This window comes from Pezoporus occidentalis, unplaced genomic scaffold (genome assembly GCF_034315485.1).
Source record: "Pezoporus occidentalis ecotype Australia unplaced genomic scaffold, CSIRO_AGI_Poc_V1 ctg5, whole genome shotgun sequence".
NCBI classification, from domain to species: Eukaryota; Metazoa; Chordata; class Aves; order Psittaciformes; family Psittacidae; genus Pezoporus; species Pezoporus occidentalis.
The window spans coordinates 967,610-982,741 of NW_026915835.1; the positions used below are offsets into that span (position 1 = coordinate 967,610).

The 15,132-nt window shown below is 42.1% G+C and overlaps 1 protein-coding gene across 1 annotated transcript in view; it reads right to left on the bottom strand.

The window, feature by feature from the left end:
• Positions 1–15,132, bottom strand: part of DGKH (diacylglycerol kinase eta) — a 544,322-nt gene that overhangs the window by 527,594 nt on the left and 1,596 nt on the right. The window contains exon 2 of the mRNA XM_062636834.1: positions 9,409–9,591. Coding sequence (XP_062492818.1) covers positions 9,409–9,591 — 183 coding nt within the window. The remainder of the gene's footprint in view (positions 1–9,408; positions 9,592–15,132) is intronic.

Genomic DNA, 15,132 nt, shown 5'->3' on the forward strand with positions numbered 1-15,132 from the left:
AAGCTGAGTAAATGATAAAAGTATTTTTTATTTCCTCAAAAGCTCAAGTTTAATCAAAAACATCGGCTCTTCATCTCACACCCAAGTAGCTTACTCCCACCAGCTCCCCACTGTAGACCTGCATCCTCTCAGCATTCTTCCCAGGCAAAATCCACATATTATAAACATATCAAGTTAATATAAAATTGAAATTACTGTTTACACTATGAACACCACCATATTATTTCACTGATCGGATCCTTGACTCACAAACACCCTTTTACCCTTTCTGCTCTCTCTTTTTTCAGTTTAACAGACCTCTGAGACTGAGGCCAACCATTGTTTGTCTGCAGAGTAACTCACGTGAAGCTCCCTGAGATACCAGGAAAAATACAACAATAACAGCTGAAATTCAGAAAAAAAGGGTGCATTAGTTTTCAAGTCAATAGCTCCCCTGTAAACCATCTGCTCCCAAGATCAGAACCACTGAAGGAGGAGGCTGTGCAGAGTGAAACCATTCAGAGGAGCAACCTCATGTATCTGCACCCTCTTTATGACTCCATCCCCAACAAACTTTTTGGTCTAGGGCAGTTCCTCTCTTTATGGGGATTATTGGGACAAACCTTGCAGAGGCACAGGATGAAAAGAGATGTCACCCTTCCTCTGTTCAAATTCTTGAAGAAACTATGACAGCAGCAGACAGGACAGGAGGACAAGAACAAGAAGCAAGATGTCTCTATGGGAGCATTAAAACAAACACAGGAGTATGTGCCTGTCCTCATGATCAACAGAGTGTGCATAGGGAGGGAAGAAGTCCCTGCCCAACAAGCATCTGGGACTTCTGGTTAGCCATGCTGACCCTTTCTGACATCATTAGCTGAACCAGAACAAACCACGCTTATCACCAAGAGCTGGGAAGACATCAACCTCCCTTTCTCTCCAGAGCATCACAGCAGCAATAAGGACAACCGGCTGTCAAACTGAAGCCAGTCAAACTCAATTGCTAAATTTAAGCAACCACACAACAGGACATAACTGACCAGAGCAGCATGACAGCCCTTTAGATCCACTTAGATCTCTGCAGGCATGAAAAACCTCGGCAGATCTTCCCAGCACAGAACTATGCCAGAAGTGCAAAACGACACCAAGGGCACGGCCAGCCCTCCTCAGCAAGCACATCTAGAAAGACCCTGGTGTCGGCAGGACATGCATCCTCTCAGAGGCTGCCCACAGAGGGGCTCGTGTTGCTTCCCACCCCGCAAATACATAGGGAGACTCACCACCCACACGCTACTACTCAGCTTCAAAACCCTATTAAGGTTGCTAAGTGACAATAAAGTAGCACGATCTCACACCATTTGCAAACCCCAAACATTTAAAGGCAAGGAAATTAATGGTTCAGATAATCATAAATCTCACACTACCCATCTAATAAACAAATAAATTCTCATCAAGTATAAAACCTTGTCGTATTCATTATAATAATGTTAACACTCCCTGGAGTACAGCTCAGGTTTTTGTTATCCTGCTTTTAGTATCTAAGTGGTGAAACACCACTTGCTTCTAAGCAGGAACATTAGTCAAATGAAAAACTTAGCTGGAAAAAAAGATTATCTGCCCTTTCTTCATAATTATGCAATATATCAGGATAATTCCTGCACAGTAAAAGTTTTATAAGTCAGCTACATTCTGACTTCATGTACAAAATTTGTATGGCCCACATCCAACAAGCACTTAAGCAGCGGCTTAATTTTAAGAAGTAATTAATCATATAAAAGTGTACAGGACCACTAAACTGTTTCAGTATGTGCTTAAATGTTTTAATAGAATAAATCTCATATTTCATTTTAAATAGCATTTATTGCAGTGGTCTTATTTTTAGCATATCAATGAAATAATATTTATTTCGGGTCAGCATTAAGCTTGTTTGCTGTGATAAATACAATTTTTACATTAAGAAAGAACAAGTTTTCTTTTTACTGTGATGTGAAAGATGTAAGTTATGGTTGCCCCCAAGCTAGGCTTTGTGGGTTTTTTTGCCATTGTTAGGAAATTGAGAGTTGTGGCTTGAACTTGGTATAGCAGAGCTGTGGTTACCACACTGTTATTTAGCAGCCTGTTCTTAGGTTTTTAAAAGAAGATTTTGGAGAACACAACTTATTTTTTGGAGGCAGGAAGGAAAAGGATAAAACAGTAAGAAGGTGGCAAATACAAAGGTAAAAGGAAGAGTTCTCTCTCTTCAGAAAAGGCACAGTCCAGGCACCAAAGTATCAAATTGAAATAAATGAACAAAGCTAGCCATACTGTCGAAAACTCTCTAACGTCACATTCACCTATGTAACAAAAAACTATACAGAATTTCAAAAACGTAATGGTCAAGCAAACAAAATACTGGTCGTGTGGTTCCTCTGCAAGTGAGCTACTGACCTACCTTCACGACTCCAAACTGTATCTTAATTATCCATATTAGAGTAAAATATCCAAAACATCAGAATGACTAAATGAGTATTCATTTTTACCCAAAACTCCATATTCTGAGCTTCAATAAATTCACATAAAAAAACACATTACCTTCTGGATGCACTTAGATTTCGAGGTCTCCAGACTGTATATATTGTTCTACAGATCACTTACCAGAAGCATGGTTGGTCAGAGTTCAAAGGAAATGAGAGTAACATTGTTTGGCATTCGGGGATTTTTGTTCTGGGTTGGGTTTTTCTGTTTGTTTGTTTGGGTTTTTTGGTTGGTTGGTTGGTTGCTTGGTTGGTTTTAGTTTGGTTTGTTTTTTTCTAGTAGCCTTATGGTGTGTTTCCAGAGCAGAAACACTGGTCTAAGCTGCCTTTTATTGTCTTCAGCTAGTCAAGAGGATGTCCCCACCCATTAAAGAGCTTAAGCCAGGCTGGAGGGGGCTTTGAGCAACCTGGTCTAGTGAAAGGTGTCCCTGCCCATGTCAGGGGGGTTGGAACTAGATGATCTTTAAGTTCCCTTCCAACCCAAACCATTCTATGATTCTATGAATACTTCTCTTCAGATAACGGCTTTGCGACAGCCAGACAGACTATGCTTTTGATCACTACTTCAATTACAAAATCACTGTAATTCTACATATTCTGCTACAGATATCCAAACTAACTTGGCTAGCCTAGCTAGTCATACAGCACTCATACAGCACTCATACGTCTTGCATCTTGGATTCTGATGTAACTGCTGGAAACAATTCAAAATGTCCACAGATTATCTATATAGCCTTACATGGATGAAGACCCAGCTATAGAATAGTCCTTCCTTGTGCTCTGGCATGCCATTATGTGTCTTCAGGGCTGCATGCAAGAAGTTCACAAGATAAGATATCTCAGAAAGGGATTTCGAGTTGTCATTTATTCTTGAATTAGTCTCTTCCTCTGCTTCTTAAAAAAAAAACAAACAGAAATTCTCCGTAAACTACACAATAAGATCGATGTGTTTCACCTGATCTTTTCTGGCAGAAAAAGCATTCCCCAGCTTCTTGGAACAAAATACAAAACAATCAAAATCTCTTATATTAAATATGAGAGTGCGATTATCATCTCTTTTTTTCCCACATTCACAGCTCACCAGCTGGCTGGACGTTAAAAAAAAAATAAAATAATTAATTAAAAAAAAATCATGTTATCTTCACTGCAAAATAGCATTAACCCGTCAAAGATTCTAGGGGGAAAAAAGCAAAGCATTAAAACCAACACTACCTTTGGAGACCTGCTTGTGTATATCTACTTAAAAACATTACAAGCTCCTCCTTTCTGGTACTTAGCTAGCAAGTTAAGCTTTGCCAATACGTGCATCACTAAAATGCCTTAGCAGATTTCATTTCAGTTTTATACAAACATGTGTCAGCATGTGGAGCGGTAATGACCACTGTGCCTTAAATAGCTAACTCTTTCCATTCTAACCCTGCTTGATTCTATGTATCACGTTCAGTCCAGTCATTTTTAACTTCCCCAAACTACCATGTCTTTGGCTGGAATTTTCCATTAATTGACCCTTTTTTGAAAGCTTATATTGGTAAACAGCAAGTATGAGAAGGAACAAATATTGCACACCATTTCACACTAAAAACTGGTTTGCTTTCTCAAGGCATCCTCTAGAACTCAATAATATATATATATGAAGCATTAAATATATTGTTCTGTGCATAAGTATGTGTGTCTCCATGTATCAGGAACATAGAGTGATGAACTGATTCTGGCTAGTTCACTTAAAAAATAGGTTAAAATCCCCAGGATGTGGGGAGGGAATTAAATTTGCCAGATTTTACAACAGTTGGGGGAAAAAGAAAAGTTGGCGAAAAATTTTACTAAGGATGTATATACAGTACAACTAATTCAATTGCGGACCAAAAATGATAGACAATATGAATACTGAAGACAGATATGCAGCAGCACCCTTCAACCTCTTCTGTGGGCACTGCCAGGTGCCAAGATCTTGAGGGCAACTGCTACACACTTGGGCACTTTAGTTCTGCCCCATGCTGTACAAACATAAAAATAAAGCTTACTGACACTACACATGTTGCTGCAGTTGCAGAATAAATCACAAGATTACAATATGTTTTGAAGCTGTGCAGGTTCAGACAATCCTCATGCATGTAAAGGCTCCCTTTCAGGGTTAACTGCTACTGCAGCATTTTCCCGAGAACTTCTGGTGCATAAAAATCATGTCTCCTTAAGCAGAAAGGAATCAACCACTATTTAGCTCAGTAAATCAGGAACTATCAAAGGTAGTAAAAGCATATTACATTGCAGAGAATGATGTTCTTTAAGTCTACTGCTAGTATCCACCACAGCACTTTACATTTACGTGAATTAACAAGCTATATACTATCGAATAGAAATGTATACTAGAAACAAACAGGAAGTGACTATTGGGACTTGGCACTGTCAAATGTCACCATATGGAAGAGGTTAGAAACTTTTTTGAAGGCTCAGTTCCTAAATGGCTGGTGCTATCCACTAAGGCCAATAAAAACACAGTGGGGAATTTAATTAATTTACTTTTATTACTCCATAATGATTTAGGATCACTTAAAAAATATATTAAGGCCTCAGATAAGATAATTCCAGTAACAACTCTTGCCATTTAACTAAATAACACTGTATCATCTCCACTAATTTTAACATACTTACGTTTCTGAACATCTTCCATGTTACAGTAATTTTATTATTAACAAAAAACACTGGGGTGAAAGAGAGGAAGAAAGCATCCTCCCAGATACATTGTATTTATCTTGCTCAATACACCATATTTTCTTGCATTTCCTGATTTACACTTTCTGCTCCAGAATGTCTGCTTCATCCAAAAATAAACACAGGCCAGACACCAAATTGCAGATTTGAGAGCAAAACACATATCCAGCAGAGCTTTCCCATTAACTGCACATGGACCCATTGAAGTAGGAAGCCAGGTCAGTGATAAAAGTTCTATTCTTCATATGCACTTTTTAGCAGACAGTACTCAAGACAAGAGTAGGAACTGTAACTGTGCTCATCTGACGACTCTACTTCCAAATATCCAGGGACTATTTCATATTTAATCTTGTGCTCATCCCCAAGATGAGCAGAATTTAAAGAGAGAAAGTGTCTGCTCTAATTTGAACCTTCCCTTCTCAACAGGTTCCAGATATAAAGAACTGAAGCAAGACCATCTTTTTAAAGAATGTACTTTGCACTAAAGTGATTAACTTTAAATAAACTAGAAGCCAGCTGATGACAGGCAGAGTTTTTGAGCTGTAGCCCCAAAAACTGAAGCCATCTGTTTCATTTAAGACAGCACCAACCCTGCCTGTCTTAACCAGTGTCTTTAAAAGTTAAGAAGCCAAGTTTAACGGAGACACACAGAGAACTTTCCACATCATCTTCAATCCACAGTACAACACTCTACATCATCATATATACTGCATCAAAACTGCCCGAGTACAGTTTTCCAAAGTCCTCATAAAAACAAAATACATATTACAAAAATGGTTTTTACCAAGACGCTTTTTATATATGAAAGACTCGGGTCTCCCACAGTGGGGGGAAATGGTGCATAAGTATCATCCAGTCAAGAATCATTTCAATGCTCTCCACTGGGGGATTTTGTCTCAAAACTGCTCAAACTTCACAGGGTACCTGCCACCTGTCTATTCCCTTGCATTTCCTCCAGAGAACACACACAAGCTCCACAGATGCAATAGCTTCCAGCGTGAGGTTTAAAGATGCTGGCTTTAATCTCACAAAAGTGCTAATTAATTTTGGTCCTGACTCCCCTACAGACACCTCCTGGTACAGTGTGGCTCTGTAACCATGTACGGGGCTTGAGCAAACAGGTAGCTAGGTAAAACAAGGTGCTGGCCCAAACAATAGTTTTGTCCTCTGCACCAAGATTTGTTCTCTCCTCAGGTTTACAGACACCAAAACATGTTGATCTTCAAGTTTTCTATTCAGGGAAATTAGTAATGGAAATGTTTTGACACAGACATGAATTTAAAGTACTCTAAAAATGCGAGGAATATGTATGCATGAACTGAAAATACACCCATAATAGAAGCTACCTAAATGTCTGGCCCTGACATTCATCCATTTCTCATAGTGATTTACTGTAGAAGTTGTTCCACTTAAGTCAGTCGAGCAGTTTGCAGAGGAAGTTACGACTCATCGTGGGCAAGCTATGGTAAAACTGACTTCTAAGTAGAACTGTGAGCATATGATTAGCATGTCACAAACAAACAATGAACTTCAGTGTAATTACATCTCCCAGTATAGTATTCTTTCATTTTCCCATTCTGTTTTTTACCCCCTGCCCTCGGCCAAATAATTAATTCGTTTTATGCAGGAAGAAGAGGGCAAAGCTTAAAAACTCACTTTGAACACTACAGGTATTAGAAATCCTTAGACTTATGTTTGTGCTAGCGAAAGCAGTTTGCTCTTACACATACATTTGCTAAATCTTATTATACACACATTAAAAAAAATCTACTCCTGAATGATTCTATCTGTAAAGTAGGACCATATGGTAGCTTTCACAAATGATCAACTGTACCAAAACATCTAAAAATAACTTCTTCCTTAAGTAAAATAAAAACAATTACCAGCAGAGACTTTTGGGTATAGTTCTGAGCTAAGGAATCGATACCACGTTGCTGACATGCTTCAAGTAAGTATATAAGCAACCTCCAGAGAAAAATAGCACAGTGTTAAACGGCCCACAAGCATCAGTGATAAATGTAACATACACCTCTTGGGTTCTTTCAAAAGTCTGTTCTTAGCTGTAAGACAAACTCAATCCATTTAATTAAAACCTTAGCTTAAAAACACATTCACTGAGTAAGCGAAGCTTAACAAATCTAATTTGAATGAAAGGGACTAGCTGGGTAAAAGAGCAGCTCCCTGATGTTCCTTGCTCTAGTGGTTTCATGTAACCACTGATCACCAACTACTACAACAGCGAACACACAACACCCTTAAACTAAATGGGAGTTGTCTGTCTAAATATAGCTACTTTTAAATAATGCATCATGAGTTATAAAATAAAGTGCTCTTGAATTATTTAACATGGGTCTCATCTTTAACAAAGATATATCACTTTTAATTAAATTGAAAGAAAGATGTTTATATCTGGAGTTGCATATTAGTGTAAATTGCAACCAGCAAAGCAGCATTTTATGACTCAAATTGTGTCAGCACACATTTTTTCCTATATATACCTGATTTACAGAAATAGAACTGAGACGCAAACGAAGATAAGCAAAAGCATGACTTGCAGACCTGTCTTAGAACTTCAGGCTTTGCTTTCATTCCCAGCCATCTGATAGAGAATATCCCGCCAACCTGTTACAGTTGGTAGGAATAGTCAGTGTGTATCAACCTTTGATACGCAATCACCCTTTGTGAGAGTTGAACCTCAAATACACCTACCATCACCACAGACAGTAAAGCATCACCTTCTGTCACTTTTAAAACATTCTTAAGACCACCACACAGAAGTGGTATTAAAGCTGAAAGGTTGTGCAGGACAAAGTTTTCAACACGATGCAGTAGTATAGTAAATAATATGTTATTTACTACAGTAACCTTTAGCCCGGCCTTCATTCACAAAAGCAAAATTAACATTTAGCAACAAAATGGGACGACATGTTTTGTTTAGGTTTGAGGAAAAAATTGCTTGCCACCTCACATAATGGGACAATGCTCCTGTTTAACAACTGATGCTTTATGCTTCAAAGTGGCTGCCTTTTGGATGTAGTGTGTGAAGCAAAAGCTCAAGGGAAGAACAGCACCAATCTGACCAGACTCCACAAACACATCCTTACTAACTTTCATGGGTGCTCTGTAAAGGAAACAACACCACAAGACCTATTGTCTAGAAATCAAAGCGTGTGATCTGCCTGGGCCTGCATGGAGTCACTTTGCCCCTCACAACCAGACACTTAGCAGCAAAATCCTTCATCTTGATGCCGCTGCACCCCTAAGCACTGCCCAATGCGGCTTTGTGAAGACCCCATCTCTGAGTATGGACCACGCTCTGTAGAAAGTCACGGGATCCTTCCCACAGAAAGTAAGTCAGGTCTAGATATTTTTATACTTCTAAAAGCAGGCTTGCTTAAGTTCATTTTCCCAGAAAAAAAAAAAAAACAAAAAAAAAAAAAACCAACAAACCGTGATGTAAACACACCATCCATCAAAAAGTTAATTCCACCAGGATGACCCCGGCAGCCAAAACCTGCAATAACCTGAAATTTTGGCAGCTGCTTTATGCATCCAGCCCCACGAGCGAGCTGGAATAGAAGTTTCACTCCCGTCCCGCGAGGTGCCTTTCAAACTGGAAACCGCGTTTCCCTCCTTGGCGCCACTCCCGCTCCCAAACGGGAGTCCGCTGTACCACCACGGGCTGGCTGCCGGCGCACACGGCGGCGGCCCCCTGGGACCGGAGAGGGGAGGGGAGAAGACGGGGATGTGGGGAAGGAAAGTTGGTGAGCACGGGCTCGCTGAAACGCCGTGGGAAGGGAGGGCGGGATCCCTGCGGCAGCGGTGCCCGCCGCCGAGGAAGAGGAGCCGGAGGGAGGCAGCCCGCCGCTTCCCCCCACACCCAGGACGCCGGGCAGGGCAGGGCGGCTGCCGGGGCAGGCGGCTTCCCCTCCGGCCCCGCGGAGCCCCGCCGCCCCGGGGGCTCTTCCTGCCAGCCGGGGACAGATGTGGACGCAACAGCTGGACGGGGAGGAGGGGAGAGGGAAGAGAGGGAAGGAAGGAAGAGGCACGGCTGCCTCACCCCCCGGCCCCCCCGCCCGCCGCCGCTCCCGGGGATGCGGGCGGGATGCAACGGCTGGCCCCGGCTCCAGGCTGGCCTCGCCGTAGCACGGGGATGGAGAAAGTTGCCCCGGAGGCAGCGGGGCTCGCCGGGTCCTGCCGCCCTTACCTTGCTGCGGATCTGGCCCGAGGTGGACACTTTCCGGATGAGTTTCTGGGGGCCCTCGTGCTCCCCTTCGCTGTCCGACGACTCGTCCGCGGGCCCCGCCGCCGCCGGGGCCTGAGGCTGGGGCTGCTGCGGGATCCCGGCAGCGCTCATCCCTGATTCGGCCCCGGCCATCTTCCCGGACTCCTGCCGAGAGAGAGCACACGAGCCCGGCTCAGCCAGGGCAGCCGCTGCCGCTCCCCTCCCCGGGGAGGAGGAGGAGGCGGTGCGGGAGGGTGGGGAAAGAGGCGGTGCGGAGAGGAGGGGACGGAGGCGGCGGTGGAGGGGACGGAGCCCGGTGCTGGCGGAGGCGAGCGGACCGCCCGGCCGCCATCTTCCGCCGCCCCCCTCTGGCGGGGAAGGGCCGCTGCCCGCTCGCAGGGGCTGGGGCGCCGCCGGGTCCGGGGGCAGTGGCCGTGGCCATGGCCATGGCTCGTCTCGGGGTGAAGGTGGGCGCGCCGCAGGTGAGCGGCGGGGCGAGGCTGAGGGGCGAAGCGGGCGAGGGTCCCCGCGCACCTGCCCGGGCGTCCCCACGGAACCGAGCCCCGCGTGGCTCAGAGGGGGAAGCCGAGTCCTAATCGTTCCGCGGCAGCACGGGAAACCCGCCAGCTCTGAGGGCGGGAGCGCTGCCCATCCGCTGCCCGGGCGCGGACCGTGCTCATCTCCCGTGGGACCACAGCACATCTCTGGGGGCTGGGTGGACGGCATCTAAACCGATGGGCTCCTCCTCATCTGTGCCTCCCACCTGTCCATCCCGTGGCATCCTTCCCCGTCAAAGCACTGGGCAGTTCTGTCAAATGCACGCATTGCTTTCCAGTTATTTTCTCCTATTAGTTTTAATTTTCTTCTTACTCTGTTCTTTTTTTTTTTTTTTCTTTTTGTCTTTGTAAAAGAGGAGCCTTTTGGGGAAAGAAAGGGTCAGTTTTCCCTTTTAATCTCAGATCTGGCAGCACACACGATCTTGAAATGTCACCACATGTTCTGAATTGTGGGACTTCGAAATGATTGTGGTTTGTATGTAGTCAAGTGTTCAAAATAAGCATTTAAATCACAGCAATACTAAATAAAACACACAGCTCCTAGCTGCATGGACCAGATTAAACATAAGAAAGCAATCAATACTTGTGGCTTCCATATCCCCACAATTCTATTTATATTTCTAGAAAGGGAACTGACATCTCTTAATATGCTAATAGAATGCTGCAGTACCTAAATACAAGGCAGTTAATGAGAAACAAAAACCCCTAGTGTACAATCTATCCTACACGGTAGACACCTTGCTACCACCTGAATTTCATACAAACCAGAGTATTCCATCTCTTCTATTGAGACTTTTATTCACAATAATGAAAATTAAATATTTCCATGAAGCCATGCAGGTCTTGTGGCTTAGTACTGTGTTACTGCACCAGGTACTTCAAATGTGATTCTGCTTCACATAGGATCACTTAACTACTAAGTTATATTTTAAAACATGGCAAAAATAGATTAAAAAAATAAAATACGCATTAAAGTATATTTTAAATGCATTCTGACCATATTACCTATAATCTCTATTAGAATAACAATAGGGCCTAAATCCTACCATCACTACCATATGTCGAAACAGATGAAGTTTTCATATCATCCCTTCTTCTTACAGGCTAATTGTGAAACTAAGGGATGATTCTTGTCTTGTCTCACTCTTCACCTGAGGGAGAGTTCTCATTTTTCAAAAACATGGGATCAAACTTGGGCAAGCACAAGTCTGTACTGCTCTCAGTGAATTAATCTAGGGCACAGCTGGGAAGAAAGGTTAAAAGCAATGTTTATGGATACTTGTTCTTTCCACCCTCCCTTCCTTCTCTTCTGCACCTTAATTTCAGGAACAGCAAATTACGCCAGAAAACATCTCACTGCAATTCCTTGAGTCTTCTGAAGGTAAATGGCAATTGAACATTGCAAGAGGACAAAAAGACAGGTTTTCTAATTCATACTAACATGTATTATGTGTAACCATGACTGTGATTTGAGGAACACTTAATGCTAACAGAATATCAGCAAGACTGAGTAATCCATTTAATTCCACTGAATTAAACAGCACTAGTTGAACAACACTAGTTGTGTTGTTGTGCATGCGACTGCTATATGTTTGTGTCACAGGACTAGGATCCTGGGCGAAGTTACGTGCAAAACTTCGTTACGTGGTTACAAGTGATCATTTCACCCATGAAGAATACCTTCCTAAATTCAGTCAAAAACGTGTGATGAGAGAGTATGAGGGAAAGGCACACACAGACAGTGAAATACTGAGGTGCATAATTTGGGATTACGATGTTTGAATTCAGGGGGATCATGAAGGTGACTCCATTGATGACCCAAAATGTGTATGTTTAAGCATTTGGGTTTGGGTTGTGGTGGTTTTTTTTTCAATAAAATAATATCTGATTGCTTGTTCCCTATATATTCAGACCTTGATCCTAAAAACAGTAGGTGGTTAAAGTGTATTTCCAAAATACAGCCTTCCACTGAAGTTTTGGAATCATAAATGCACAGCACCAGTATTTTCCAGGGCAAGACACTAATCTGGTTTGTTTTCAAACTGCTTTCACAAGTGGTTACACTAATTTAAAAACTTGTCTTTAATACCAGAAAACATTGGACCATTTAGGAATGGATGTAAATGCATTGTTTCATCATTATTAGGTGGAAAAGTAAAATCATAGAATGGTTTGAGTTGGTAGGGACCTTAAAAATCATCAAGTTCTAGCCCTCCTGCCACATGCAGGGACACCTTCCACTAGACTAGACCAGGTTGCTCAAAGCCCCATCCAACCTGGCCTCGAACATTAACAAAGTTACTAATTTGGTTCTTATATGTAACAGCTCCTGTGACATCCAGTGGCTATTACAATGCCAGCAGAGGAGTTGGAGATCTCCTCAGGTATCTGTAGAGCCAGCTCAAACTTTCTTCACTAGATTTCATCTCAAATACGTAAAAGCTGGCAAAAGAATATCTGTAGATGAAATGAGCAATAAACACAGTTCTTCAACTTCTGTTCCCCTTCAGAGCTTAGCTAACAGCCCTGGCTTCTGCACAGTCTCTGCACCTCACAGAGCGCATCATGGATTCTCACATGGGCTACCCTGTTGTGATTTTCCTCTCTCCTGACTGACCAAACACAAAAATTGGATTACGAGGAGAGAATGCACCAGCCTTTCACTTCCAAGAATGTCACTTTCATCCTATCTCAATAAACTTCAGAATGCAATGAAAAAAAAAGAAGTACTAGGAATGTTCTTTCAGGTCACCTAATGTGAAGATTTAAGTAGTAATAACCTAAATGTGAGTAGTAATAACCTAAATCTGCAAATGATAAGAGATGTCCTGCAATGAGAATATGGTTTCTGTGAAGTACATAGTGGAATCTGTGTAATTACAGGCTCTAAAATCCACAGTCATCTGTGAGTTCTTCAAGATGGAGGAACCAGGCATTAAGTGTTCCTGAAAGTAGCTGAGTTATTCGTTCACCTCAGCATAGGAAGTTGTTTCTACAAACACATGCTGCTGTGCACAAAGACGGTTTTAAAGATCTCACTGTTTCCACTTCTTTTTCTTTTTAGAGGTATTAGTAGTTAGATAATCAGGGTCCAGTTCCAACCTTTACCCGGATAAAACTGCTTAAGATAGCCATGGTAACTTCGCCTTAGTAAGGACTGCCAACTTGACTTCCATCCCTTCATCTCACAGCTGAAATTCTCCTAGGTGATCTCTGTCACACTCAATATGAGAAATATTGAATAGTACATTTCAGCTCAGTGAATATTCAGCTATGATTATTGTAGTGCAAATGGTACCATTAGACTTCTGTGAGACAGGCTTTTGAAGAATATGGGGCTATATATGCAACCATTAAAAACACAAAATGTTTTTAGCATGCGCTATGTCTTTCATTTAATATACTCAATTCCATGCTTCTTAGTAATTACCTTTAGTTTCCTAACTGAAGCAAGGGAACCTGGTGAAAAGCATAAAGAAGTATTGGCATTTAAAGGGAGATGGCAACTGGTACAAAACAGCTCCACTAACATCATTTGTGCTATGCCAATTGGTATCAGCTAATGATCTGCCCTTTAAATTCAAAGAATCCAGAAGTGCTGGGTATATATATGCACTGTGAGAACGTTTTAACTCAACCACATCCAGTTCCAATAATAGAATATGTGTTGCTAAAATGCATATGCAATCTAGAAAAGAATCCAAATACACATGCACTCTAGCTGCACTGGAGATTATAATGCAGACTAACGCATTAGTTGATTCCAGGAACATAAATTATTCCAGCTCTACTATTGTTTCCCTTTGCAACAAGCGTATTTACCTCTTTTTCTCTAGGTCACTTTGGAATCAATAAACTGAAGGGCAATATTTTTTTTCCCTCTACCTCAAAAAGTGGATTAATAGTAGTATCTGTGTCAGGTTAACAGTGTTCATGATGCTGAAGTTTTTATTCGATCTTTTCTAATTTCAGTGGTTAGTGATAACTGTACTTTTTAGCTGGGCTCCCCACACTGAGCAAATTAGTTTCAGACCTGCCTGTCTGAACTCCCTCTGTAGATCAAGTTAGCCGTGTTATTCTTTCTCGGCTTCCTTACCAAAGGGGATGCCAAAATTCAGCAAAATGTATGCATACCAATGTTAAAGAGAGTAACTACATCGCTGATGGCTGTTTCAGGAGTAGCCAAGGCAATCCTGTAATCTGTAGATTACAAAAACATACGCTTCAGAGTGAAAAGGTGTAAACCAGTGGAGGTTGTCAAAATAAAGCATCATTTTGCAAATGTGTTAGGACCCATCTATACATTTCAAGGGAAAGTTAAACTCAAGACTCAGGTCTCATGTGAATGTCAGGTGTAGACCTTTGTAAAACATATATTACATGTATTTTGAGTACAAAGCCACTGAATCTCTCTTAGAAGAATGCAGGATGAGCCTTACATTTTTGTTACTTTTATTAACTCCATCATGGAGGATCTAATGGCGACTCAGTGGAGTCAGGAAGAGTTTTCCGTTCAAAGTGAGCTGCGAGTTAAAGAAAGGATTTTATAGAAATCTGAAACTGCACACAGACAAGTCCAGCCCTGACAGGCAAAGGAGAAGTCGTGGCTCCATTTGATGTCCATCATGTATTTCTCAGAGCAGCTACAGGAAGAGCACCTCCCAATGACTTCTGACAATTTGCACAGGTAACGAGCTTGCACAGACTCAAAACCTGCAATAGATAGTGCTTCCGTCCTGTTACTCTTTTTCTGTGTTTTGAGAGTGAGGGAGAGTTCTGGGCACTTTTGTTTTTCCCTTCATGATGCAGTTCTTCACCTCCTTTGCCCCCATTATAATAAAAAGCCTGCTCACGAGTGGATACAAAGAATGATGTGGCTTTTGCCACAAAGACTGTGTATTTTACCAGCAGGTTACCAGGTATAGGATTGAGTGGTTTAGCTGAAATTAGAGTCTTGTAAAGGAAATGAGTACAGTGGTTAACACTAAAACTGCATTCATGGATGTACTCTAACAAATGCAGCAATGAAATGATAAACATGACCCAAATCCCGGTGCTTACTGGGGGAGGGGGAAATGGAGAAAAAGATGTGCTCCTTGTTTATCTGAGCCCTGTGCACAGAAGGAAATGGGTTTGGATGCTTCAGCCA